At 44.8% G+C, this 26,312-nt stretch overlaps 1 protein-coding gene across 1 annotated transcript in view; it reads left to right on the top strand.

Moving 5' to 3' along the window:
- Positions 1-26,312, top strand: part of LOC122919483 (formin-J-like) — an 81,298-nt gene that overhangs the window by 46,075 nt on the left and 8,911 nt on the right. Inside the window, exons 9-11 of the mRNA XM_044268543.1 lie at positions 156-226; positions 13,797-13,920; positions 20,234-20,398. Of these exons, the coding sequence (XP_044124478.1) occupies positions 156-226; positions 13,797-13,920; positions 20,234-20,398 (360 nt within the window). The remainder of the gene's footprint in view (positions 1-155; positions 227-13,796; positions 13,921-20,233; positions 20,399-26,312) is intronic.

Genomic DNA, 26,312 nt, shown 5'->3' with positions numbered 1-26,312 from the left:
GGGAAATGGTCTTTAATTTTTTCCGAGCAACACAAATTAGAAGGAAGCGGTAGTTAGTGTGTAGATCACAAAGTAATAATGACATTACAGGCCTCTGGCATTGTTTGTGCTGTAGATTATGTATTATTTTTTTTTATTTCTCTTTGTTTTTAAAGGAAGTCCAAAAACAGGAGCCAAGATTTCTTTCATTTGCAGACAAACTAGAGCATGTTCACAGCGCCAGCAAGTAAGTCAAAAGCTCTGCAATGAGAAGTCTGTGCAGTGTCTTCACTGTTTATTGGATTCGTTTTTATAGATATTCTTGGATGCAGATTTGTTTGCCTTGTCTACCCGTGTATCACATCTAAAGCCACATATTTTTAAAGTTCTATGTTGATTTTAAAAGGATTTGTCTGCTTTAACTTTTGTTTTGTCCAAATTGTACATATTGACCTCATAGAAGAAGAGGAGTCCCTGTGCGCTAGCTAAGCCGATATGTGCACTGCATTGTCAAAAGGCCCCTATACATGCATGTATGGTGATGACGACGGGGGAGAGAAGGATCGGGCAAACTCGACCGAACCAAGCATTTATGTATATGGTTTATTTCTCGAATGTGTTTTATTATCTGATGGTAGATTGTTTTGTTTTCTGTAGAAAATTAGAGGGGCAGCCATCTTGCCTGAGCTGCAGTTGACAGCATTTAGAAATATGCTTTACAGCAGCCATATAGACACAGTAGACCGGAGCTGATCCTATGGACTTCTGTAGGAACGTTTTCTAGGCATATTCTGTGGCTTGTGCAGGGTTCATTGCGCAGGGAGAGGGAGGAGATAAGCCATGACTATCACCTATTGTCAGTAAGCCCACAGAAGCACAACAAAGTGCTTCCGTGCAATACCACATTTGCACACCCGATACCCGTGCATTGCAGTTCGCAGCATGGACGTTGTACGGCCGTGTGAATGAGCCCTAATGGTGTCACCAAGTATGCATTCTATCTATCTTCTCTCTCTCTCTATCTCTCTCGCTCTCTCTCTCTATATATATATATATATATATACAGTCAGGTCCATAAATATTGGGACATCGACACAATTCTAACATTTTTGGCTCTATACACCACCACAATGGATTTGAAATGAAACAAATAATATGTGCTTTGAGGGTATTTACATCCAAATCAGGTGAACGTTGTAGGAATTACAACAGTTTGCATATGTGCCTCCCACTTGTTAAGGAACCAAAAGTAATGGGACAGAATAATAATCATAAATCAAACTTTCACTTTTTAATACTTGGTTTTAAATCCTTTGCAGTCAATTACAACCTGAAGTCTGGAACGCATAGACATCACCAGACGCTGGGTTTCATCCCTGGTGATGCTCTGCCAGGCCTCTACTGCAACTGTCTTCAGTTCCTGCTTGTTCTTGGGGCATTTTCCCTTCAGTCTTGTCTTCAGCACGTGAAATGCATGCTCAATCGGATTCAGGTCCGGTGATTGACTTGGCCATTGCATAACATTCCACTTCTTTCCCTTAAAAAACTATTTGGTTGCTTTTGCAGTATGCTTTGGGTCATTGTCCATCTGCACTGTGAAGCGCCGTCCAATGAGTTCTGAAGCATTTGGCTGAATATGAGCAGATAATATTGCCCGAAACACTTCAGAATTCATCCTGCTGCTTTTGTCAGCAGTCACATCATCAATAAATACAAGAGAACCAGTTCCATTGGCAGCCATACATGCCCACACCATGACACTACCACCACCATGCTTCACTGATGAGGTGGTATGCTTAGGATCATGAGCAGTTCCTTCCCTTCTCCATACTCTTCTCTTCCCATCACTCTGGTACAAGTTGATCTTGGTCTCATCTGTCCATAGGATGTTGTTCCAGAACTGTGAAGGCTTTTTTAGATGTCGTTTGTTAAGCTGTAATCTTGTCTTCCTGTTTTTGAGGCTCACCAATGGTTTGCATCTTTTGGTGAACCCTCTGTATTCACTCTGGTGAAGTCTTCTCTTGATTGTTGACTTTGACACACATACACCTACCTCCTGGAGAGTGTTCTTGATCTGGCCAACTGTTGTGAAGGGTGTTTTCTTCACCAGGGAAAGAATTCTTCGGTCATCCACCACAGTTGTTTTCTGTGGTCTTCCGGGTCTTTTGGTGTTGCTGAGCTCACCGGTGCGTTCCTTCTTTTTAAGAATGTTCCAAACAGTTGTTTTGGCCATGCCTAATGTTTTTGCTATCTCTCTGATGGGTTTGTTGTGTTTTTTCAGCCTAATGATGGCTTGCTTCACTGATAGTGACTAGAGTTGAGCGAACACCTGGATGTTCGGGTTCGAGAAGTTCGGCCGAACTTCCCGAAAATGTTCGTGTTCGGGATCCGAACCCGATCCGAACTTCGTCCCGAACCCGAACCCCATTGAAGTCAATGGGGACCCGAACTTTTCGGCACTAAAAAGGCTGTAAAACAGCCCAGGAAAGGGCTAGAGGGCTGCAAAAGGCAGCAACATGTAGGTAAATCCCCTGCAAACAAATGTGGATAGGGAAATGAATTAAAATAAAAATTAAATAAATAAAAATTAACCAAAATCAATTGGAGAGAGGTCCCATAGCAGAGAATCTGGCTTCCCGTCACCCACCACTGGAACAGTCCATTCTCAGATATTTAGGCCCCGGAACCCAGGCAGAGGAGAGAGGTCCCGTAACAGAGAATCTGGCTTCATGTCAGCAGAGAATTAGTCTGCATGTCATAGCAGAGAATGAGGCTTCACGTCAGCCACCACTGCAACAGTCCATTGGCATATATTTAGGCCCAGCACCCAGGCAGAGGAGAGAGGTCCCGTAACAGACAATCTGGCTTCATGTCAGCAGAGAATCAGTCTTCATGTCATAGCAGAGAATCAGGCTTCACGTCACCCACCACTGTAAGAGTCCATTTTTAATAAATTTAGGCCCAGCACCCAGGCAGAGGAGAGAGGTCCCGTAACAGAGGATCTGGCTTCATGTCAGCAGAGAATTAGTCTGCATGTCATAGCAGAGAATGAGGCTTCACGTCAGCCACCACTGCAACAGTCCATTGGCATATATTTAGGCCCAGCACCCAGGCAGAGGAGAGAGGTCCCGTAACAGACAATCTGGCTTCATGTCAGCAGAGAATTAGTCTGCATGTCATAGCAGAGAATGAGGCTTCACGTCAGCCACCACTGAAACAGTCCATTGGCATATATTTAGGCCCAGCACCCAGGCAGAGGAGAGAGGTCCCATAACAGACAATCTGGCTTCATGTCAGCAGAGAATCAGTCTTCATTTCATAGCAGAGAATCAGGCTTCACGTCACCCACCACTGTAAGAGTCCATTTTCATAAATTTAGGCCCAGCACCCAGGCAGAGGAGAGAGGTCCCGTAACAGAGGATCTGGCTTCATGTCAGCAGAGAATTAGTCTGCATGTCATAGCAGAGAATGAGGCTTCATGTCAGCCACCACTGCAACAGTCCATTGGCATATATTTAGGCCCAGCACACAGGCAGAGGAGAGAGGTCCCGTAACAGACAATCTGGCTTCATGTCAGCAGAGAATCAGTCTGCATGTCATAGCAGAGAATCAGGCTTCACGTCACCCACCACTGCAACAGTCCATTGTCATAAATTTAGGCCCAGCACCCAGGCAGAGGAGAGAGGTCCCGTAACAGACAATCTGGCTTCATGTCAGCAGAGAATCAGTCTTCATAGCAGAGAATCAGGCTTCACGTCACCCACCACTGTAAGAGTCCATTTTCATAAATTTAGGCCCAGCACCCAGGCAGAGGAGAGAGGTCCCGTAACAGAGGATCTGGCTTCATGTCAGCAGAGAATCAGTCTGCATGTCATCATGTCATAGCAGAGAATCAGGCTTCACGTCACCCAACATTGGAACAGTCCATTGGCATATATTTAGGCCCCGGCACCCAGACAGAGGAGAGGTTCATTCAACTTTGGGTAGCCTCGCAATATAATGGTAAAATGAAAATAAAAATAGGATTGAATGAGGAAGTGCCCTGGAGTCCAATAATATATGGTTAAGGGGAGGTAGTTAATGTCTAATCTGGACAAGGGACGGACAGATCCTGTGGGATCCATGCCTGGTTCATTTTTATGAACGTCAGCTTGTCCACATTGGCTGTAGACAGGCGGCTGCGTTTGTCTGTAATGACGCCCCCTGCCGTGCTGAATACACGTTCAGACAAAACGCTGGCCGCCGGGCAGGCCAGCACCTCCAAGGCATAAAAGGCTAGCTCTGGCCACGTGGACAATTTAGAGACCCAGAAGTTGAATGGGGCCGAACCATCAGTCAGTACGTGGAGGGGTGTGCACATGTACTGTTCCACCATGTTAGTGAAATGTTGCCTCCTGCTAACACGTTGCGTATCAGGTGGTGGTGCAGTTAGCTGTGGCGTGTTGACAAAAGTTTTCCACATCTCTGCCATGCTAACCCTGCCCTCAGAGGAGCTGGCATTGACACAGCTGCCTTGGCGACCTCTTGCTCCTCCTCTGCCTTGGCCTTGGGCTTCTACTTGTTCCCCTGTGACATTTGGGAATGCTCTCAGTAGCGCGTCTACCAACGTGCGCTTGTACTCGCGCATCTTCCTATCACGCTCCAGTGCAGGAAGTAAGGTGGGCACATTGTCTTTGTAGCGTGGATCCAGCAGGGTGGCAACCCAGTAGTCCGCACAGGTTAAAATGTGGGCAACTCTGCTGTCGTTGCGCAGGCACTGCAGCATGTAGTCGCTCATGTGTGCCAGGCTGCCCAGGGGTAAGGACAAGCTGTCCTCTGTGGGAGGCGTATCGTCATCGTCCTGCCTTTCCCCCCAGCCACGCACCAGTGATGGACCCGAGCTGCGTTGGGTGCCACCCCGCTTTTACCATGCTTCATCCTCATCCTCCTCCACCTCCTCCTCATCCTCGTCCTCCAGTAGTGGGCCCTGGCTGGCCACATTTGTACCTGGCCTCTGCTGTTGCCAAAAACCTCCCTCTGAGTCACTTTGAAGAGACTGGCCTGAAAGTTCTAAAAATGACCCCTCTTCCTCCTCCTCCTCCTGGGCCACCTCCTCTTCCATCATCGCCCTAAGTGTTTTCTCAAGGAGACATAGAAGTGGTATTGTAACGCTGATAACGGCGTCATCGCCACTGGCCATGTTGGTGGAGTACTCGAAACAGCGCAACAGGGCACACAGGTCTCGCATGGAGGCCCAGTCATTGGTGGTGAAGTGGTGCTGTTCTGTAGTGCGACTGACCCGTGCGTGCTGCAGCTGAAACTCCACTATGGCCTGCTGCTGCTCGCACAGTCTGTCCAGCATGTGCAAGGTGGAGTTCCACCTGGTGGGCACGTCGCATATGAGGCGGAGAGCGGGAAGGCCGAATTTACGCTGTAGCGCAGACAAGCGAGCAGCAGCAGGATGTGAACGCCGGAAGCGCGAACAGACGGCCCGCACTTTATGCAGCAGCTCTGACATGTCGGGGTAGTTGTGTATGAACTTCTGCACCACCAAATTCAGCACATGCACCAAGCAAGGGATGTGCGTCAAATTGGCTAGTCCCAGAGCTGCAACGAGATTTCGCCCATTATCACACACCACCAGGCCGGGCTTGAGGCTCACCGGCAGCAACCACTCGTCGGTCTGTTGTTCTATACCCCACCACAACTCCTGTGCGGTGTGGGGCCTGTCCCCCAAACATATGAGTTTCAGAATGGCCTGCTGACGTTTACCCCGGGCTGTGCTGAAGTTGGTGGTGAAGGTGTGTGGCTGACTGGATGAGCAGGTGGAAGAAGAGGAGGAGGAAGCCTGAGAAGGAGGAGGTGGCAACAGGAGGCAAAGAATGTTGCCCTGCGATCCTTGGCGGCGGAAGGACGTGCGCCAAACAGCTCTCCGCCTGGGGCCCAGCTGCCACTACATTTACCCAGTGTGCAGTTAGGGAGATATAGCGTCCCTGGCCGTGCTTACTGGTCCACGTATCTGTGGTTAGGTGGACCTTGCTACAGATGGCGTTGCGCAGTGCACACTTGATTTTATCGGATACTTGGTTGTGCAGGGAAGGCACGGCTCTCTTGGAGAAGTAGTGGCGGCTGGGAACAACATACTGTGGGACAGCAAGCGACATGAGCTTGTTTGAAGCTGTCTGTGTCCACCAGCCTAAATGACAGCATTTCATAGGCCAGTAGTTTAGAAATGCTGGCATTCAGGGCCAGGGATCGAGGGTGGCTAGGTGGGAATTTACGCTTTCTCTCAAATGTTTGTGAGATGGAGAGCTGAACGCTGCCGTGTGACATGGTTGAGACGCTTGGTGACGGAGGTGGTGGTGGTGTTGGTGGTACATCCCCTGTTTGCTGGGCGGCAGGTGCCAACGTTCCTCCAGAGGCGGAGGAAGAGGCCGAGGCGGCAGCAGCAGAAGAGGCCGAGGCGGCAGCAGCAGAGGAGGTAGCAGGGGGAGCCTGAGTGACTTCCTTGGTTTTAAGGTATTTACTCCACTGCAGTTCATGCTTTGCATGCAGGTGCCTGGTCATGCAGGTTGTGCTCAGGTTCAGAACGTTAATGCCTCGCTTCAGGCTCTGATGGCACAGCGTGCAAACCACTCGGGTCTTGTCGTCAGCACATTGTTTGAAGAAGTGCCATGCCAGGGAACTCCTTGAAGCTGCCTTTGGGGTGCTCGGTCCCAGATGGCGGCGGTCAGTAGCAGGCGGAGTCTTTTGGCGGCGGGTGTTCTGCTTTTGCCCACTGCTCCCTCTTTTGCTACGCTGTTGGCTCGGTCTCACCACTGCCTCTTCCTCCGAACTGTGAAAGTCAGTGGCACGACCTTCATTCCATGTGGGGTCTAGGACCTCATCGTCCCCTGCATCGTCTTCCACCCAGTCTTGATCCCTGACCTCCTGTTCAGTCTGCACACTGCAGAAAGACGCAGCAGTTGGCACCTGTGTTTCGTCATCATCAGAGACATGCTGAGGTGGTCTTCCCATGTCCTCATCATCAGGAAACATAAGTGGTTGTGCGTCAGTGCATTCTATGTCTTTCACCGCTGGGGAAGGGCTAGGTGGATGCCCTTGGGAAACCCTGCCAGCGGAGTCTTCAAACAGCATAAGAGACTGCTGCATAACTTGAGGCTGAGACAGTTTCCCTGGTATGCATGGGGGTGATGTGACAGACTGATGGGGTTGGTTTTCAGGCGCCATCTGTGCGCTTTCTGCAGAAGACTGGGTGGGAGATAATGTGAACGTGCTGGATCCACTGTCGGCCACCCAATTGACTAATGCCTGTACCTGCTCAGGCCTTACCATCCTTAGAACGGCATTGGGCCCCACCATATATCGCTGTAAATTCTGGCGGCTACTGGGACCTGAGGTAGTTGGTACACTAGGACGTGTGGATGTGGCAGAACGGCCACGTCCTCTCCCAGCACCAGAGGGTCCACTAACACCACCACGACCATGTCCACGTCCACGTCCGCGTCCCTTACTAGATGTTTTCCTCATTGTTATGGTTCACCACAACAACAAAAATATTATTTGGCCCAATGTATTGTATTCAAATTCAGCGGGATATAAATTTGAGGCCTAGTATTTAGGCGCTGGGTGACCGGTATGGATTTACTAACAGAATTGGACTTGGAAATGCACAGTAGCGTGTGTGTGAAGTTATTCTGAATGACCCTATGTGCACCTTGAATATTATATACCCTTTTAGGGATAGATTTCAAATAGCTCTGATATAGCAGAAACCACTAAATTATGAAATTGCTAAATTGGGAATTGTATTTCAACCCAGAACAAAAAATGTGCTTTGACGGACACTAAATAACTTTCCCAGCCACAACAGGACAGCGGTAACGAGAGATTTAGCGGGATATAAATTTGAGGCCTAGTATTTAGGCGCTGGGTGACCGGTATGGATTTACTAACAGAATTGGACTTGGAAATGCACAGTAGCGTGTGTGTGAAGTTATTCTGAATGACCCTATGTGCACCTTGAATATTATATACCCTTTTAGGGATAGATTTCAAATAGCTCTGATATAGCAGAAACCACTAAATTATGAAATTGCTAAATTGGGAATTGTATTTCAACCCAGAACAAAAAATGTGCTTTGACGGACACTAAATAACTTTCCCAGCCACAACAGGACAGCGGTAACGAGAGATTTAGCGGGATATAAATTTGAGGCCTAGTATTTAGGCGCTGGGTGACCGGTATGGATTTAGTGACAGAATTAGACTGGGATATGGCCAAAAAATAACCACACTATTGCTGGTTAAATGCACTTGGTGACGGGCGCAGCTTGCCCCTGATGTAGTATATGGCCAAAAAATGAACAGACTATTGCTGGTTAAATGCACTTGGTGTCACAGCTTGACGAACCACATTACTGAGGGTTAAATGCACTTGGTGACGGGCGCAGCTTGCCCCTGATGTAGTATATGGCCAAAAAATGAACAGACTATTGCTGGTTAAATGCACTTGGTGACGGGCGCAGCTTGCCCCTGATTTAGTATTTGGCCAAAAAATGAACAGACTATTGCTGGTTAAATGCACTTGGTGTGATAGCTTGACCAACCACACTACTGAGGGTTAAATGCACTTGGTGACGGGCGCAGCTTGCCCCTGATGTAGTATATGGCCAAAAAATGAACAGACTATTGCTGGTTAAATGCACTTGGTGACGGGCGCAGCTTGCCCCTGATTTAGTATATGGCCAAAAAATGAACAGACTATTGCTGGTTAAATGCACTTGGTATGATAGCTTGACCAACCACACTACTGAGGGTTAAATGCACTTGGTGACGGGCGCAGCTTGCCCCTGATGTAGTATATGGCCAAAAAATGAACAGACTATTGCTGGTTAAATGCACTTGGTGTCACAGCTTGACCAACCACACTACTGAGGGTTAAATGCACTTGGTGACGGGCGCAGCTTGCCCCTGATGTAGTATATGGCCAAAAAATGAACAGACTATTGCTGGTTAAATGCACTTGGTGACGGGCGCAGCTTGCCCCTAATGTAGTATATGGCCAAAAAATGAACAGACTATTGCTGGTTAAATGCACTTGGTGTGACAGCTTGACCAACCACACTACTGAGGGTTAAATGCACTTGGTGACGGGCGCAGCTTGCCCCTAATGTAGTATATGGCCAAAAAATAAACAGACTATTGCTGGTTAAGTGCACTTGGTGTGACAGCTTGACCAACCACACTACTGAGGGTTAAATGCACTTGGTGACGGGCGCAGCTTGCCCCTAATGTAGTATATGGCCAAAAAATAAACAGACTATTGCTGGTTAAATGCACTTGGTGTGACAGCTTCACCCTGATGTAGGCTTTAGCCAAAAAACAACCACACCATTGAGGGTTAAATGCACTTGGTGACAGGCGCAGCTTGCCCCTGATGTAGTATATGGCCAAAAAATAAACAGACTATTGCTGGTTAAATGCACTTGGTGTGACAGCTTCACCCTGATGTAGGCTTTAGCCAAAAAACAACCACACCATTGAGGGTTAAATGCACTTGGTCGCAGCTTGTGCTGGCGCACCACAAGACACAAAATGGCCGCCGATCACCCCAGAAAAAAGTGACTGACAAACGGTCTGGGCAGCCTAAAAACAGTGAGCAATTGAGTATCAGCAGCTCAATGACCCACAGCTGCAGATCGATCAATAATCAAGTCCTTTGGAGGAGTTAATCTGCCTAATCTCGCCCTACTGTCGCAGCCGCAACCTCTCCCTACGCTAATCAGAGCAGAGTGACGGGCGGCGCTATGTGACTCCAGCTTAAATAGAGGCTGGGTCACATGGTGCTCTGGCCAATCACAGCCATGCCAATAGTAGGCATGGCTGTGATGGCCTCTTGGGGCAAGTAGTATGACGCTTGTTGATTGGCTGCTTTGCAGCCTTTCAAAAAGCGCCAAGAAAGCGTCACAAAAGCGCCAAGAAAGCGACGAACACCGAACCCGGACTTTTACGAAAATGTCCGGGTTCGGGTCCGTGTCACGGACACCCCAAAATTCGGTACGAACCCGAACTATACAGTTCGAGTTCGCTCATCCCTAATAGTGACAGCTCTTTGGATCTCATCTTGAGAGTTGACAGCAACAGAATCCAAATGCAAATAACACACTTGAAATAACCTCTGGACCTTTTATCTGCTCATTGTAATTGGGATAATGAGGGAATAACACACACCCGGCCATGAAACAGCTGAGAAGCCAATTGTCCCATTACTTTTGGTCCCTTAACAAGTGGGAGGCACATATGCAAACTGTTGTAATTCCTACACCGTTCACCTGATTTGGATGTAAATGCCCTTAAATTAAAGCTGACAGTCTGCAGTTAAAGAACATCTTGTTAGTTTCATTTCAAATCCATTGTGGTGGTGTATAGAGCCAAAAATGTTAGAATTGTGTCGATGTCCCAATATTTATGGACCTGACTGTGTATATATATATATATATATATATATATATATATAATATCTGTAGTCTCAAATATTAGCCCCAAATACACGTATTAGTCCTTATTACCAATTACGTATCAGCCCGAGGAAAATTTCAAGTACCAGATGCACGTTCTTTGATGAGTCTCTGTCTACAGATTTATTTCTGCATTTCCTATTTTTTCTTGTGACAAACAATCTGTTTTAGTCTTTACAGTCTGTTTTTGCTCTCTATAAAACACAGACCTATGCTGGATATACACAGGTAGCCTCACCTTCATACTTTTAACCACATTCCATTCTACTTTGTAGCTCAATTTGGGTGATTGACTAGGAGAACTTGTTGATTTTGTGTTCTATTCGTTGTCTCACTTACTTTTTTTGTTTTATTTTGATGTATTTTATATGTTAGTTGCATTTATAGCAACTGGTCATTTGGCAGTTGTCAAGGTCCTTTTTCCCTGTGTGCTTATATTGCAATATATATATATTTCGGAACATAAAATACAGACCTCTGGTGTATTTCTAAAGCTAAAGTTCAGTTTGGTGTACCTGCACTTGTATGTACAGGGTCTAGCCAGTTATTTGCTTGTAGGCAGTAAACTTTGTTGTTCTCTTTAGGCGGTGCATTTTTGTTCATGGCCTATATTCTGCTGACAACACTTTTGGATGGCTACCTGGGGAATCTAAAATTTCTCCACCTGATCTCCTGTTACTCAAGTTGGTCCAACATGTAAAGAAAGTAATTCAGGCAATAGATGCCTATCAGAGTATAGCCAATAATGAACTTCTGTAAAGTACAAGGGCCGATTCACTAAATAGGGCCTCTGGTAGATAATATTAGGCATGACTGACCCCTTTGCATTATGAAAAAGCTTGTACTTTCATGTAACTTGATTGTATAGAGCTTTACTCTGATACCCGTCCTGATTTCAGCCATGTTTTCTTCCCACATATGTTGCTGCGTCTCCACGGTTCACATGCTATATCTCTTTCACATTTAACAGATGTGTCTGCGAGGGTTGGAAAAATCACGGAATCATTCATCTCTAAGCTTGAGCCAAAGGCTTTATTGTTATGCATAGGGAGCTATCATTTACGGTTGTTTGAAGTCCCATTGATTTATCTATATATGGAGTTGAACAGAAGTAAATGCTTTTCTCTTTTTTAACTCCCCTCCCCACATCAACTAGAAGCATGTGGCTCTGAATTATGCTTTATGCTGAAATGGAGCAATACACACGTGGAGAGAAAACGAAAAAAGTCACCTGCAAATAGTCTCTGAGCTGTCCTCTGTGGTCAGACTGTTAGCCAAACTTGCATAAAATATATGCCCATATTGTACAAGCTCTTGTAACCCTTGACAAGTGACACCACGGCCTGTGCCTTCAATAAAGGTTTGGGATTGATAGCCATTCCTTTATTATTTCAGCTAGAAGTTATGAATGAATGAAGGTCCAGATGGGTGTTACCAGTTGGGGTTGTGTCCCTGCACAGTCTGACACTATCCGGTCAGTGCTGCCAGTACAGTTCATTCATTCAATTCATTCATAACTTCTAGCAGGAATAATAAAGAAATGGTACCACATAGTCATAAGAATAGATGTCCCAGATTTGCTATTACATGTGGAATGCAAGTAGTTACTAAAACAGACATGTCAGGAGCGGTGACAGCTCCTCTTTATGTAGAGCCTTGAATAATGATGTTTCACTAAAAATTCCAGTTTCTGTTAAACTCATTATTTCCATTCCCCTAATGTCATGCTCAAAGCCACCAGGAAGGTGAGCTACAGGGAGTCGTTTGGTGGACTCCTCATACTTTGTTGTACTTGCCCATGGAAAACTAGTTAAAGAGAACCTGTCACCTTCCTGGATGCTATTAGGAGCATTACTATATGAAGCGTCGTTACTGCTTACTCATTTTTAAGTTCATACTCCCCCATGTGCCTACAAAGCGCCTCTATAATACTCTCCATTATGTGCACATGGCCCCTGAGTCTTCTCAGTGTATGACAGCGGGAGAACGGAAGGGGGAAGTCTGGACCTAGAAATGAGCGATCCCGACTCAGCAGGGGCAGCACTGCTCCTAATAGCGCTCCAAGGAGGTTTCAGGTTCCCTTTTAGTTTTAAGTAAGCCAAGGCAATATTTTCTCAGTCCGCAGTGACCATATTGTTTCCTCTACAGTTTATTACAGGCAAGCACCGGGTCAACTGAAGTACCTCTACACGTAATGGCTTCTCCAAACAACCCTTATATCTCTGCTTCCCTGACCCTTTGCATATGATATTGGTAGATGTGTTTAACTACACTAAAACTAGATTTTTTAGATTTAGACCAGATGTTATGAGTAAAGGGGTTGTGCAAGAATAGGTAGTTTTTGGGCAAACCCCCTCACATAGCCTGACCTGTAAAGGGAAACTAATTTATCTGCTTCCTGGCGCTGCCTCCTCGCTCCGTCTCCTGGCCTGCGATGCTCCGTTGGGCTCCTTCGCTGTAAATATCCGGTTTGACATCGCCCACAGCCAATCACTGGCCATAGTGGTGACCGGCTCCTCCTATATCATGACAAATGGTCACTTGACACAAGGGGATCCCGTCTTCACCGCGGCCAGTGATAGGCTGCGGCGTTGTCAAAATGGATGCTTTCATTGAGGCAGGCCTGGAGGAGAAGCCTTGGGGATCCAGCATCGGGAACCAGGTAAGTAAGCTTCTCTTTACCTGTCTGGCCAAGTGAGGGGGTTTGTAAACTCCCCTCCCCCCATTCATTGACGACCCCTTTAAGGCCTCATGCACATGACCATATCCGTTTTCTGGACCGCAAAATACATATGGTCATGAGGCCTTAATTGTTATGTACTGCCATAATATACACTGTACAATCAGCCAGTCTGGAAGCTCATTATTTTCATTTAAATAGGCAGCATTAACCTAAATTTTTGTCATCGACTTTAAGTTTTGTCCCCTTCAAGTGGGACTGCCCAGTGTCCTTTTAGAAGGCAGGAAGTAGTGTAGACAGGACATAGGCAGTGTCCCGTAGTCTCCCCTGGATGGTACTCTGAGCCTATTGATCTAATGTAGTCTGCATTTTGTGTGAACTCTCATAGACTGTATAAGTAATCAGAAATCTGGTTGAGCGGACATTTCCCATCCATCTAATTACAATGTGTGACACGGCAGTATCTTTTATATATCTCATTCTTGGTGGGCTGCTAGAGAAGAGCAGCAGGATTCCTTGTGGTTCTGGTTTTTATGTCCCACTAGAGGTTGAAGGGGTTGACAATTATTTTGGAGCTGTAATTATGCAGACACATTGGTATATTTATGTGTCTGAGCAGATCTGGTTTTTGCTCCTAGGCTGTCTGAAGATGGCTTGCTGGAGGAGTTCTACAGGCTACAGTCTCGGATAACTTCAGTTCATCAGACATTGACGGTGCCAGAGCTACAAGAGCTAAGAATACAGATGGAGGAGTTTCTAGAGGTATGACTACAAGATTTATATGGGAAACTGAAATATGAAACATACTCTGGAGGGCAGGGCTCTGCTCACTGCATTAATGAGCTGCAAAATTGCATTAAACATTGTTACACTATTCAACTTGCTAACAAAAAAATAGAAACCTAACGTAATCTTTAAGATTTTGCAACTGGCAGATCGTCCATATTTAATATGGGTAATTGGAAATATTTAACACTGGTGAAAAAGGTTGCTACTTGTAAATATGCCTTAAGGTGGCAGCTTTAAAGGGGTTTTCTGAAATAATAAAAAATCTTGGAAAGCCCTTAAATAGTTTAAAATAAAAAACATGTTACACTCAATCACCCGTTCTCCAGCGCCATTCTCTAAGACATTGGTCCGGTTCTCCGGACACTGTTTACAAGCAACAGCGATGATGTACCTGGATGTGGCATGAATCCGCTGCAGCCAATCACTGATCTTAGCGGGCTACCATTGAGGATGGTGATTGGATGCAGCCGTCATATGCCTTATACGAGCATGTCACTATACGTGTCACAGTAACAATGATGTGCACAGTGATATACAGTGACGGGAATTAAATTGTGGAGGGAATAATTCACCGGCTTTATGCTGGAAAAGTTGCCTTCAAAAGCACCCACTACATCTAAAAAAAAAGTGTCCAAGGTGTGCCAAGGCGACTGGGCATATTTGTTATAATTTAAGCCAGAAAACTGGCCTAAATTATACCTGAAATCTATGTAATCTGGTAGCTTTCAGTTCTGGCGCACAGACGGCCTGAATACATCATAGTTATTAAGCACTGTGCTCCTGTTAATTATGGCACATCTGATGCCTCAGGTTATGACCGCCATATGCAACACCATTCTTAATAAATGCTGCTCTATATGTGAGCTCTTACACAGGGGCAGATACCAGCAACAAGGGGATCCTGTGCCGGAACAGTAAATACAGTCCTGATCACAAGTTTAAGACCACTTGAAAAATGGAAAAAAATCATATTTAGCATGGCTGGATCTTAACAAGGTTCCAAGTAGAGCTTCAACATGCAACAAGAAGAAATGGGAGTGAGACAAAACATTTTTTGAGCATTCAATTTAATGAAAACAATGAATAAACTGAAACAGGCTGTTTTTCAGCTGATCAAAAGTTTATGATCACACCTCCCAACAAAAAACTAAACCCCCCCGCAAAACAGGAATCCAACTTCCAAACATGAACTCAGTAATGAGTAGCTCCGCCGTTATTGTTGATCATTTCAAAAATTTGTTTCGGCATGCTTGATGCAAGCGTTTCCATGAGGTGAGTGGGAACATTTCTCAAAGTGATGAAGACGGCCGCACGAAGGCCATCTACTGTCTGGAACGGTTGTCCATTTTTGTAAACCTCCCTTGCCATCCATCCCCAAAGGTTCTTGGTTGGATTTAGATCAGGGGAACACGCAGGATGGGCCAAAAGAGTGATGTTATTCTCCTGGAAGAAGTCCCTCGTCCTGCGGGCATTGTGTACTGTAGCGTTGTCCTGTTGAAAAACCCAGTCATTACCACACAGACGAGGGCCCTCAGTCATGAGGAATGCTCTCTGCAACCGTTTGACGCCCCTGCACTTCCTGAAGCTCCATTGTTCCACTGAAGGAAAAAGCACCCCAGACCATTATGGCGTCGCCTCCACTGTGGCGCGTAGAAAACACCTCAGGTGGGATCTGCTTGTCATGCCAGTAACGTTGGAAACCACCAGGACCATCAAGGTTACATTTTTTTCTCATCAGAGAATAAAACTTTCTTCCACCTTTGAATGTCTCATGTTTGGTGCTCTCTTGCAAAGTCCAAACAAGCAGTTCTGTGGCGTTCAAGGAGATGAGGTCTTTGAAGACGTTTTTTTGTGTTTGAAGTCCTTCAGCCTCAGATGCCATCTGATGGTTATGGGGCTGCAGTCAGCACCAGTAAGGGCCTTAATTTGGGTCGAGGATCGTCTAGTACAGTGGTGGCGAACCTATGGCACGGGTGCCAAAGGTGGCACTCAGAGCCCTCCCTGTGGGCACCCACATCCTGGAATAAGTCTGTGGTGTACCAATATGCCATAGACTTTTCCTGCCATTCATCAGCGCAGGGCGCACCATGAACAGCGCAAGCAGCGCACTGAATGTAGGCAGGGTAATATAGCTAAATGATAAAGTACATGGAAGATACACTATACTGGACTGTAGTATTCAAGGGTGAATTACCGTGTCAGCACTTTGCGACAAATAAGTGGGTTTTGGGTTGCAGTTTGGGCACTCGGTCTCTAAAAGGTTCGCCATCACTGGTCTAGTGTCTTGACGGACAGCCAATTGGATCCTCCGGCTTAGTGCTGATGACATTTTTTTGGGTCTTCCACTTGACTTTTTTTCTTTCATAACCCTCAGGATCATTTAAGAATTTAAGAAATTCCAAATGACTGTCTTGCTGCGTCCCACCTCAGCAGCGATGGCGCGCTGTGAGAGACCCTGCTTATGCAGTTCAACAACCCGACCACGTTAAAAAAAGGGAGAGTTTTTTTGCCTTTGCCATCACAACGTGTGACTACCTGACAGAGAATGACAATGAATCCACATCTTTTCACAGATTTGACCTTTTAAAGGCATGTGGTCCTAAACTTTTGATCAGCTGAAAAACAGCCTGTTTCAGTTTATTCGTTGTTTTCATTAAATTGAATGCTCAAAAATTTGGGGTCTCACTCCCATTTCTTCTTGTTGCATGTTGAAGCTCTACTTGGAACCTTGTTAAGATCCAGCCATGCTAAATATGATTTTTTTCAAGTGGTCTTAAACTTTTGATCAGGACTGTATGTATGCTCTAAGGTTAACAACTGCTTGTTTGTCCACCGGTGTGCTTTCCTGACGGAATCCACTTGTGATGTCACAACATTTCAATCAACTGAACGCCACTTTTGATGTCACAACATTTCAATTTACTGAAACCCACTTGTGAGGTTACAGGATTTTACCTGCCTGTAACTCAATTTTAATGTCACCTCAAATGACCAGATTCCACTTTTTATGTCGTAGTAGCTTACATAACTGTAACTCATTTGTGATGTCACAGCCACCCACCTAATTGATCCACAATTGTGATGTCACTGCAGCTTACCTGACTGACACCCAGTTGTGATGTCACAGCAGCTTACCTGACTGAAACCCAGTTGTGATGTCACCGCAGCTTACCTGACTGAAACCCAGCTGTGATGTCCCTGCAGCTTACCTGACTGAAACCCAGCTGTGATGTCACCGCAGCTTACCTGACTGAAACCCAGTTGTGATGTCACCGCAGCTTACCTGACTGAAACCCAGTTGTGATGTCACCGCAGCTTACCTGACTGAAACCCAGCTGTGATGTCACCGCAGCTTACCTGACTGAAACCCAGCTGTGATGTCACAGCAGCTTACCTGACTGAAACCCAGTTGTGATGTCACCGCAGCTTACCTGACTGAAACCCAGCTGTGATGTCCCTGCAGCTTACCTGACTGAAACCCAGTTGTGATGTCACCGCAGCTTACCTGACTGAAACCCAGCTGTGATGTCACAGCAGCTTACCTGACTGACACCCAGTTGTGATGTCACAGCAGCTTACCTGACTGAAACCCAGTTGTGATGTCACCGCAGCTTACCTGACTGAAACCCAGCTGTGATGTCACAGCAGCTTACCTGACTGAAACCCAGCTGTGATGTCACAGCAGCTTACCTGACTGAAACCCAGTTGTGATGTCACCGCAGCTTACCTGACTGACACCCAGTTGTGATGTCACAGCAGCTTACCTGACTGAAACCCAGCTGTGATGTCACAGCAGCTTACCTGACTGAAACCCAGTTGTGATGTCACAGCAGCTTACCTGACTGAAACCCAGTTGTGATGTCACAGCAGCTTACCTGACTGAAACCCAGTTGTGATGTCACCGCAGCTTACCTGACTGAAACCCAGCTGTGATGTCACAGCAGCTTACCTGACTGAAACCCAGCTGTGATGTCACAGCAGCTTACCTGACTGAAACCCAGCTGTGATGTCACAGCAGCTTACCTGACTGAAACCCAGCTGTGATGTCACAGCAGCTTACCTGACTGAATCCCAGCTGTGATGTCCCTGCAGCTTACCTGACTGAAACCCAGCTGTGATGTCACAGCAGCTTACCTGACTGAAACCCAGTTGTGATGTCACCGCAGCTTACCTGACTGAAACCCAGCTGTGATGTCACCGCAGCTTACCTGACTGAAACCCAGTTGTGATGTCACCGCAGCTTACCTGACTGAAACCCAGCTGTGATGTCACAGCAGCTTACCTGACTGAAACCGAGTTGTGATGTCACAGCAGCTTACCTGACTGAAACCGAGTTGTGATGTCACAGCAGCTTACCTGACTGAAACCCAGCTGTGATGTCACAGCAGCTTACCTGACTGAAACCGAGTTGTGATGTCACAGCAGCTTACCTGACTGAAACCGAGTTGTGATGTCACAGCAGCTTACCTGACTGAAACCCAGTTGTGATGTCACCGCAGCTTACCTGACTGAAACCCAGTTGTGATGTCACCGCAGCTTACCTGACTGAAACCCAGCTGTGATGTCACAGCAGCTTACCTGACTGAAACCGAGTTGTGATGTCACAGCAGCTTACCTGACTGAAACCCAGCTGTGATGTCACCGCAGCTTACCTGTTGTGAACAGTGTTGTGAGATCACATTACCTGGGGTCAGACACCGACACTAGAGCACCCCTGTGTAAGAACAGTATATTCTATCCAAGGGTTAATATAATGACAGCTGTGTGTTAGCCATAGACCACCTCATTCAAGTCTCACCAGATAATTCTTGACCACTGTACCAAACCACCAGTAGTTGCTTACATATGTTCTAATAGAACTAGTATTGTATTATAGAATAGTATAATTTTTCTTTAAAGGGAATCAGTCACCAAGTTTCATTATCTGCTGTACTACTTGACAAGTACTGCAGATAAGGAGTCCAGATCATTTTTAATTTTATTTCTGCCCCCGTTGGCTGTGACCTCTCAACGCTGCTCTGAAATACACAGTCCGGACCGCTGTGCCATTGTAACATAATGGGTAGGACTCCCCGCATGCACAGCAGTCCTGACAATGCATTTCAGTGCAGCTTTGAGTGCTGACAGGTAAAGGGGCACATTAGTAAAAAAAAATAGCAACCTGGATTCCTTATCTGCAGCGGTACTCATGTAGTACAGCAGATAATAGTCCAAGTTTGTAGTTACAGATTCCTTTTTTAAAGGGTTTCTGTCACCAGAATTACACCTCTTAAACTGTCTGACATTAGCGATGTGCTAATGTCAGCAGAATCCAACTCTGCTATTTTTATGTTTATTGGTGCCCCCCTTACGGCACAATTCTGACTTTTGTAATGAGCAAATTAACCTCTGGGTGCTCTAATTCACACAAGTTTACAGTAGGGTTGTGCCTATATTAGCACAACCCCATAAGGTGAGCCTCCAGATTCCTCACTTCTTTTTGTAATTATACTGAACATTCTACCCTATTGTGCGCCCCTTTCTTTTTTCTATTCCCCTCATGTATTTGAGTGGAATCTAGTTACGTCCAGTATTAAAAATCTGCCGTCCTTGATTGAAAGGCCAGCGTTCTTCTTCTCCTGCCGGCCCTGTGTGCTGGTTAAACGGCAGGAGACTAGTTTTTGGTCTGTCACTAGTTTTTGTTGCCTTTAGTTAGGACCAAACACAGATCCTTCATGGATGAACCACTGACCATCTTGTCACAGATGTCATCACGGACACAGACTTGTGAAAGAGGCCTTAATCTCATAGTTGGGTGGTTTGTCTTTTCGCTAACTTGCCACTGCATTAAAAGGGACCTGTCACATTGAAAATGGTATCTGAGCTGCAGGCAGAATGTAATAGAGCAGGAGGAGCTGAGCAGATTGATATATAGTTTTATGGGAAAAGATTCAGTAAAACATGTAATTTCTACATATAAATTCCTGCTCATTCTGGGCTTTAAAGTCCAGGAGGCGGTCCTATCAGTGATTGACAGCCTTCCCTCTACGACTGTGTATACAGAGATAGCTGTCAGTCACTGATAGGACCTCCTCCATGACTTCAAAGCCCCGAATGACCAGGAATATAAATGTGTAAAATACAAGTTACACTGAATCTTTTCCCATAAAACTATATATCAATCTGCTCAGCTCCTCCTGCTCTATAATATGCTGCCTGTAGCTTATGTTACATTTTCATGTTGACAGGTTCCCTTTAAGAAAGTTTAGAATTATTTAGTGTTGTGACAATCAGTATTGTTTCCTAGTATGCTGATCACCAGTTACAAGAGGTTCGGAAAGAAATAGATGCCTTGCAAGTCTCAAGACAGAACCTGTGTGAATTTCTGTGTGAGGATGAAGATACATTTCACTTGGAGGAGTGCTGCAAAGTATTCAGCTGCTTTTGTCAAAAGTTTCAGCTGGCCATCAAGGTGAGTTAATGGAAAACAACAGCTGCTTCTACTCCAGTGTGAGACGGGTAGGGATGGGGAATATCATGCATGACATTAAAATGACTACTGATTGGGAGCCAGGCCAACAACACTGTATTCCTACACCACGTTCCTGTTTTTAATTCCTCCAAATCCAGGAAAGCACTGGTTTTATTCATATATGTCCACACATATGTGATGAATGCCAAAGAACTGGATTATGAAAAGCAATGCAACTTAATATTATAATTGTGTTTCAACTTGTCAACGTCTCTGTTGTTGTCAGTGAATGGAAACATAGGGGCTATTTCTTAATCATTTTACGACTCTTTTTCAGTGGACAATTGTCACGGGATTTGGTGCATTGTCTTTTATTTGCTGCGACATTTACCCACTTACAACAGTTCACACCACTTTCCAAAGTGGTCTTTGTTTTAGATCATCTATTGTGATTAGACCTGTTGTCTGGAGCATTTACTATGTGCAACTTCTGTAAAAGTCACCAAAAAGGCACATCCCCACGCCAGGCAGCCCCCTGGTGTACTTTTACAGATGTAGAAGTATACAACATTGCACTTGCACCATATATATTATTACTGTGCGGCATACATTTTTTTGGCACAACCGCACAAAGCAAAGATAGACTTAAAACAGAAACAAAAAACATTGCAAATGATAAATTCCCCCATAATTCTCAATATTCAGAGACTGGAAATCTGTCCTGAGCTAGTCATGCTCAGTATTATTCTAGGTATACTTCTAGAAGCTAGACACAGTGGCAGCACAACTCTCCCGTCCTGGGCTCTAGGCTGATATCTTAAAGGCCGCCTACACAAATTAGATCTGGCATTTCTGTTCACAAAAAAAAAAAAAAAAGCCATAGAGACCACCTCATCAGGAAATAAAATCCCATGGACTTTCAGCTAAAGTCTGGAGCTGCTGTTTTTTACGGGAAAAAAAAGAACCAAAAAATGCATGTGCAAAAAACACCACTAAAACTGCAATAGTGCACAAAAAAAAAACACTTAAAACCTGAGTGAACCCACCCATACACTTAGGCCCCTTGCAGACGAGCATGAGCAGATTAGGTCCGGATGCGTTAAGTGAAAAACGTGCGATTTCGCAAGCAAGTTCATTCAGTTTTGTATGCGATTGCGTTCAGTTCAGTTTTATCGCGTGGATGCAATGCTTATTGATGCTTTCTTCATGTGTGTGATAAAAAACTGAAGCTTTACAAACATCTCTTAGCAACCATCCGTGAAAAACGCATCGCATCCGCACTTGCTTCCGGATGTGATGCGATTTTCACGCAGTCCCATTCACTTAAATGGGGCCAGCATTGCGTAAAAAAACTCAGAATATAGAACATGCTGCGATTTTCACGCAACGCACAAGCGATGCGTGAAAACCAATGCTCATGTACCAAACCCATTGAAAGAATGGGTCCGGATTCAGTGCGGGCGCAATGAGTTCGCATCACGCATTGCACCCGTGCGGAAAACTCATTTGTGTGAAAGGGGCCTTAGTTGTAGTTAACCTTTGGATTGTGTTTAATATAATATTCTCCCATATGTAGGTTTATAATTGTGAATTATAGATGTGGATTTCCTGGACTGCAAAGAACAGAAAGTTGGGCTAGTCTGCACATCCCAGTGCGCAGGTGCAAGTCGCCATAGCTGAAAGCACGAAAGCAAAACAAAAAAACAATGCAACAGCACTCTGCAAACACAAATAATAAAGTAAATACAATAGTGAAATATACCTTTTATTAAATATGTATTAAAATATGAAAACCTCTTAAGGAAGGGCAATTTTTTATCTTAAGCAGTCATATAATACACCATCTATATAGGGTCTGGGTTATAGGTAAGTATATCAAGTATAGGGTCTAGATTATAAACAGGTATACCAAGAGGTGGGACATGAGACAGGATATCATGAGAGGATGGGATTATATATGTCTTTTATATTCTCAATCTTTTGATGTTCAACATGTCCCAAATATTTCTCCAGATCCAGGTGTTGTTGGGAATAACATATATATCCCTATTCCATCCCTAGATCTCTCCCTGCCTACAGGCAGAGCACCCGCCCCTAAAGGGGCGACCCTACCTACCTTACAATCACTGCCCTTGCCCTAAAACGCTGAATGTTATTCCCAAGCAAAAACAATCTAAAACAAGTATAGATGAACTCTCTTATAAACAGGGTTGTCCCGAAAGAACCATTAAGATGATATAGTCCCTATCCAATGGGTCTCAAGGGACACAAAAAAAGAAAAAAGTCCCGACGCTGCATTTCCCCAGTATTCTCACTGGTTCTTCAGGGGATAGTATAGTATATGGGAGTCGGACCGATGGGGATCCAATAATTCAATTCCTCGGCCAGGTATCTCCTCCAGACAAAATCCCTGTAGTTGGGAAATAGAGCCTAGACTCCCCCTCCCCTCTCCCTCCCACTTTTATTGTACTAATAATATTGGCATAATTTCCTAGTAATTAATGATACATAAAATTTCATTTTGCCTATTAATGGAGGAGATTTGCTCCTCTTGATACACAGTATATGATCTATTTCTACGGAATAAATATTAATAGAGAACAGGAGTTAAGGGTGAACATCGTGCACTTCCTGTGCTGTGGAGCGTTCCACGGGCTTCATCGGCTGTGGAGCGCATAGCGTTCCACGGCCAACTTCCTGTTTAGGCAAGGAGACGTCACTTCCGGTTCCGGCCGCATAGTTGAACGCATATGCATTCCATAGCAGCATTCATTGTATTCTTAGGTTTGTTACATCGATGAGGGATGGCTCCCACTAGTGGGGTAAATTATCCCCAATATGAGATACCCTTTATTTATAACCTGCATAACATATTTTTGGTAGTTTTTTGGATAGAGGAGGCGGTGTAAGAAACAGGAAATGTAGGGAAGGAGTACAAAGGGATGCTCCCTTTATAATGCGGCAAGTTTAATCAGCATATAGTCGCTGTGATGGACTTAACCGTCACTGGGGCTGCTGGAGAGGCCTAAGGGGCAAGCCTCCTTCCTACGGACTATGGACCCAGAACTATGGAGCCCCCTCAGTCTCTTGGGGTTACAAGGAACTATTAACCCTGATTTATGAGTATTATAGGCCATGTTATGTTTTATTCGTTCGGTAGAGGAATCTACCGACCCCCACCCCCCGCCGGCTCATTATTCTACAAAGGGAAAAATGTGTAGCTTCTGCCTGTGAGTGATTGCGTTATCCCATTGTGTTGGTTAATTGTATCACAGGAGGGTGTTTTCTGCCTGTGAGTGATTGCGTTATCCCATTGTGTTGGTTAATTGTATCACAGGAGGGTATTTTCTGCCTGTGAATGATTACGTTATCCCATTGTGTTGATTAATTGTATCACAGGTGGGTGTTTTCTGCCTGTGAATGATTACGTTATCCCATTGTGTTGATTAATTGTATCACATGTGTGTGTTTTCTGCCTGTAACTGCATGTGATTGGTTTATGTAAGAAACTGTCTCAGTCTTCCACATGGTCCCTAATGGGAGTGTCCCTTGCTGGAAGACTTGCATAAAAGGCTGACATGTTGCCCCATTAGGCCCAAGACCAGGATCCAGCTTCCATTGGGTAGAACCGAGTTGTAATCCCAGGGGGGTATAATACCTATAGCAATCCCCAGAGTAAATATAGCTGTTCCCACCACACATGAGATGAGACTCTATGTTGAGGGTGAAACAAATCAAGAACTCTCTTTATTGAAGACCAACTCAGTATATATACAGTTCAAGAAGTCTAACAACATAACTCAATCAAACATGAACAGCATGCAAGCAGACATCCCCTCCCCAATGTCTTAATGAAAGAATAGGGAGAGAGGAGACACATATGATGGGGTTCTCTCCTGAGTGTATCATAGGGTGATCTACTCCTCTACACCGGAGTCCTTCTCCTAGAGTCAGCTATCTTAATCCTATTACTAACACAATAGAACAAAGGGACAAATAAACTATTGGGAGTCTCAGTGCAGAGTTAACCCTTTTTGTGTTGCGGGATTCACACTCGGCACCTTTTAATGGGCAATAGGAAAGATGTGCTCTGTAACTCCACACATAAATCAGGGTTAATAGTTCCTTGTAACCCTAAGAGGTCTGAGGGGGGGTTTCCATAGTTCTGGGTCCATAGTCAGTAGGAAGGAGGCTAGCCCTCAAGCTTCTCCAGCAGCCCCATTGACGGTTCAGTCTGTCACAGACGCCATACATTTGGAACCCACATCTAGGGTCTATTTCCCAACTACAGGGATTTTGGCTGGTGGAGATACCAGGCCGAGGAATTGAATCATCGGATCCCCATTGGTCTGACTCCCATATACTATATTATCCCTTGAAAAACCAGTGAGAATACTGGGGAAACGCAGCGTTGGGACTTTTTTTGTGTGTGTGTCCCTTGGGACCCATTGGAATGGGACTATATCATCATCTTAATGGTTCTCTTGGGACTACCCTGTTTATAAGAGAGGTCATTTATACTTGTTAGATTGTTTTTGCTTGGGAATAACATTCAGCTTTTTAGGGCAAGGGCACGAATTGTAAAGGTTTAGCCACCGAGAGGCAGGTGCTCTGCCCGTAGTCAGGGAGAGATCTAGGGATGGAATAGGGATATATATGTTATTCCCAATAACACCTGGATCTGGAGACATATTTGGGACATGTTGAACATCTAATGATTGAGAATATAAAAGACATATATAATCCCATTCTCTCATTATTCCTGTGTCAACAAACCATGAGTAAAGAAGGACATCTCATGTCCCACCTCTTGATATACCTGTTTATAATCTAGACGCTATACTTTATATACTTGCCTATAACCCAGACCCTATATAGATGGTGTATTATATGACTACCTAAGATAAAAAAAATGGCGCTTCCTTGAGAGTTTTCTATATATTAATACATATTTAATAAAAGGTATATTTAAAATTAAGGGAGATTAATACGATATTTGTTTGTTTTTTGTCATACTCCTGATGAGTACCTAATATGTGTTGTGTTTTTTAAATATAATAGTGCCATACTATAGAACTATACTACTATAGAAAATGTAAAAATCTAATGCTACGTTGTAAATGTGAGATTCTTGGCAAGTATATTTTGTACAGACTTATCAATTGTACCTGTCCACCAACAACAAGGCGATCTCTTTAGAACAGGAACCTAACAGTGAATACTACCTCCACTAGTGACGCTGGTGGACAGGCATAAATCATTTTGTACAAAATGTATTTGCCAAGAATCTCACATTTATAATGTAGCATTAGCATTTTCTATAGTGAGAATGGCACTATTGTGTTTATGTTATTATATGTGTTTGCAAAGTGCTGTTGCATTGTTCGTTTTTTTTCCTTTTGATTTCCTGGAAACAGCACCTTTCTTGGTGTCTATGTACACTCAATTACCAATCTGAATCATCTCATGAGTTCTCCAACTAAAGCTGAAGCCTATTCTGAACTCTGCTCCTCTGACAGGATCACAAAGCATTATACTGATTTATAATGCCGTGTAACCCTTAGAGTCCTGGAATTTATTATATTACACTAACAGCTTTATGTCAGTGTGAGGGCTCATGCACATGACCCGGGTTTTTGTCCACATCCGACCTGCATTTTTTGCGAATCGAATGCAGACCCATTCACTTCAATGCGGCCACAACATATGCAGACATTTGTGAAGGATTGAAAAAAAAAATGGCAGCAGGCTTTCGGCCAGTATCCGCATTTTTCAGTTTCGCGATTTGCGGACTGCAAAAACGCCTTTGGTGTGCCTGAGCCCTAATTTAGTAGATTTCAGAATTAGACTCCAATGCCTTATTCACACAGTCAGTGTTTGGTCAGTGTTTTCAATCAGTAATTTTGAGCCAGGA

Source organism: Bufo gargarizans, chromosome 9 (assembly GCF_014858855.1).
Source record: "Bufo gargarizans isolate SCDJY-AF-19 chromosome 9, ASM1485885v1, whole genome shotgun sequence".
NCBI lineage: Eukaryota > Metazoa > Chordata > Amphibia > Anura > Bufonidae > Bufo > Bufo gargarizans.
The sequence above is the reverse complement of the archived record's forward strand: the minus strand, read 5'-3'. Positions and strand labels throughout refer to the sequence as shown.